The 2,247-nt window shown below is 66.6% G+C and overlaps 1 protein-coding gene across 1 annotated transcript; it reads left to right on the top strand.

Annotated features, from left to right (window-relative positions):
- The first annotated feature begins 6 nt into the window (after positions 1-6).
- LOC107202671 (transcription factor COE4-like) lies at positions 7-1,657 on the top strand. Its single transcript, XM_015623606.3, has 2 exons — positions 7-475; positions 1,313-1,657. Exons 1-2 carry the CDS (start codon positions 403-405, stop codon positions 1,585-1,587), a joined length of 348 nt encoding a protein of 115 aa, XP_015479092.1. The 5' UTR covers positions 7-402; the 3' UTR covers positions 1,588-1,657.
- Positions 1,658-2,247: the final 590 nt, after the last annotated feature.

Here is a 2,247-nt window from a genome sequence, read left to right as displayed (position 1 = left end):
TTGTCCCCTCCCCAGGAGGTGGCACCTGTCCCTTTGTCCCCTCAGGGCTGTGACCGAGGTGGCCTCAGGGTGGCGGGAGGGTTTTTGTCCCCTCCCCAGGAGGTGGCACCTGTCCCCTCAGGTCCCCCCAAAAAGTGCGCGGTGGCCTCGGGGGGTTGTGTCCCCTCCGCCACCGTGTCGCTGTCCCCTCAGGGCTGTGGCCAAAGTGCGCGGTGGCCTCGGGGCGGGGCTGAGGGGGGTCCGGAGAGCCTTTGTCCCCTCCTCAGGCGGTGCCACCGTGTCGCTGTCCCCGCAGGGTTCTCGCGCAGCCCCGGGACGCCCCCGGCGCGGGGGTTCGGCCCCCCGGGCTCGGCCCCCCAGCAGGGCTTTGCCGGGGCCACCGGTGGTTTCGGTGGGGCCACCATGGCCGGGCTGGGGGTCCCCGGGTCCCCTCCGAGCTTCCTGAACGGCTCCACCGCCACCTCCCCCTACGCCAGTGAGTGACACTGCTGGGGACACCGGTGGGGAGGGGGGACACGAGTTCATGGGGGGGCCCTGGGGGGTCCCCAAATCCGTGTGACAGCTCTGGGGGGTCCTGAAGTCATGGCGGGTCCTTGGGGATCCCCAAAGTCATTGTGGGGTCGCTGGGGGTCCCCAGAGTGATGTGACAACCCTGGAGTGTCCCCAAAGCCATCACTGAGAGTGGGAGAGGGAGTGAGGGTGGGACAGCCCTGCCACTGCTCCTGTCCATGTCCCCAGCCCTGTCTTGGCCCATCGGTGTCATTGTCCCTGTCCCTGCCTCTCTCCCTGTCCTCGTCCTTGTCCCCATCCTTGTGCCTGTCCCTGTCCCTATCCCGTCCTCATCTCTGTCCTCATCCCCGCTTGCTTCTCTCCCTGTCCCCATCCTTGTCCCCTTCCTTGTCCTGCCCCTGTCCTCGTCCCTGTCCCCATCCCTGTGCCTGTCCCTGTCCCTATCCTGTCCTCATCCCTGTCCCTGTCCCCATCCCCATCCCTGTCCCTGTCTCTCTCCCTGTCCTCATCCTTGTCCCCATCCCTGTGCCTGTCCCTGTCCCTATCCTGTCCTCTTCCCTGTGCCTGTCCCTGTCCCTGTCCCTATCCTGTCCTCATCCCTGTCCCTGTCCCTGTCCCTGTCCCTGTCCCTGTCCCTGTCCCTGTCCCTGTCCCTGTCCCCATCCTTGTCCCCTCCCCTGTCCCGTCCCTGTCCCCATCCCCACTCCTGTTTGTCCCTGTCCTGGCTCTGTCCCCATCCCCGTCCCCGTCCCCTGGCGGTGTCCCCTGTCCCCAGCCGAGCTGTGTGTGGCTGTCCCCTCAGTCCTGCCCGCCAGTCCCCCGCTGGGCGCCTCGTCTGTCACCGTCACCTCGGGCCCGGGCACGGCCACCCCTCCCGGTGGCTTCTCCTTCTCTCCGGTGACGATGATCTCGGCCGTGAAGCAGAAGAGCGCCTTCGCCCCCGTGCTGCGGCCACAGGGCTCCCCCCCGCCCGCCTGCGCCAGCGCCCTGCAAGGTCAGACTGTCCCCAAGGCCACCAAGGCCACCAAGGCCACTGTGGTCTCTGACACCCAGCCCCCGGTGGCTCGTGCACCGTGAAGGGTCCCCGGTGTCACCACGCTCCTGTACATGGGAATGGTTGCCTTGTGCCACACCCTTGTGCCTTGTCCCCNATGTAACCCCTTTATGTGGGATCCCCTTTTTTGTGGGATCCCCCTTCCCTGGGATCCCCCTCCGTGTCCCCCCAGCCTGACCCGGGGGTGACCCCACTTGGGGTCCCTTGGGTGTCCCCAAACCCCGTGTGACCCCAGGGATTGGCCCGGGGGTCCCAACATTCCCAGGGGTCCCGGTGTCGGAGCGGGGGGGACACGGGGATGGGGACATTGGGATGGGGACAGGGTGGCATCATGGGATGGGGACACTGGGATGGGGACACTGGGTTGGGGACAGAGTGGTGTCATGGGATGGGGACGGGAGGGGACACTGGGATGGGATGGGACCGTGGGATCGGGACAGGGTGGCACAATGGGGTGGGGACAGAGCAGGACAGGAAGGGACAGAAGGATGGGGACACTGGGATGGGGACAGGATGGGGACACTGGGATGGGACACTGGGATGGGGACACTGGGATAGGGACAGGGTGGGGACACTGGGATGGTGACACTGGGATGGGACATTGGGATGGTGACATTGGGATGGGAACACTGGGATGGGGACAGAGAGGGACACTGAGATGGGAACACTGGGATGGGGACAGA

This window comes from Parus major, chromosome 4 (assembly GCF_001522545.3).
Source record: "Parus major isolate Abel chromosome 4, Parus_major1.1, whole genome shotgun sequence".
Classification (NCBI taxonomy): domain Eukaryota; kingdom Metazoa; phylum Chordata; class Aves; order Passeriformes; family Paridae; genus Parus; species Parus major.
The sequence above is the reverse complement of the archived record's forward strand: the minus strand, read 5'-3'. Positions and strand labels throughout refer to the sequence as shown.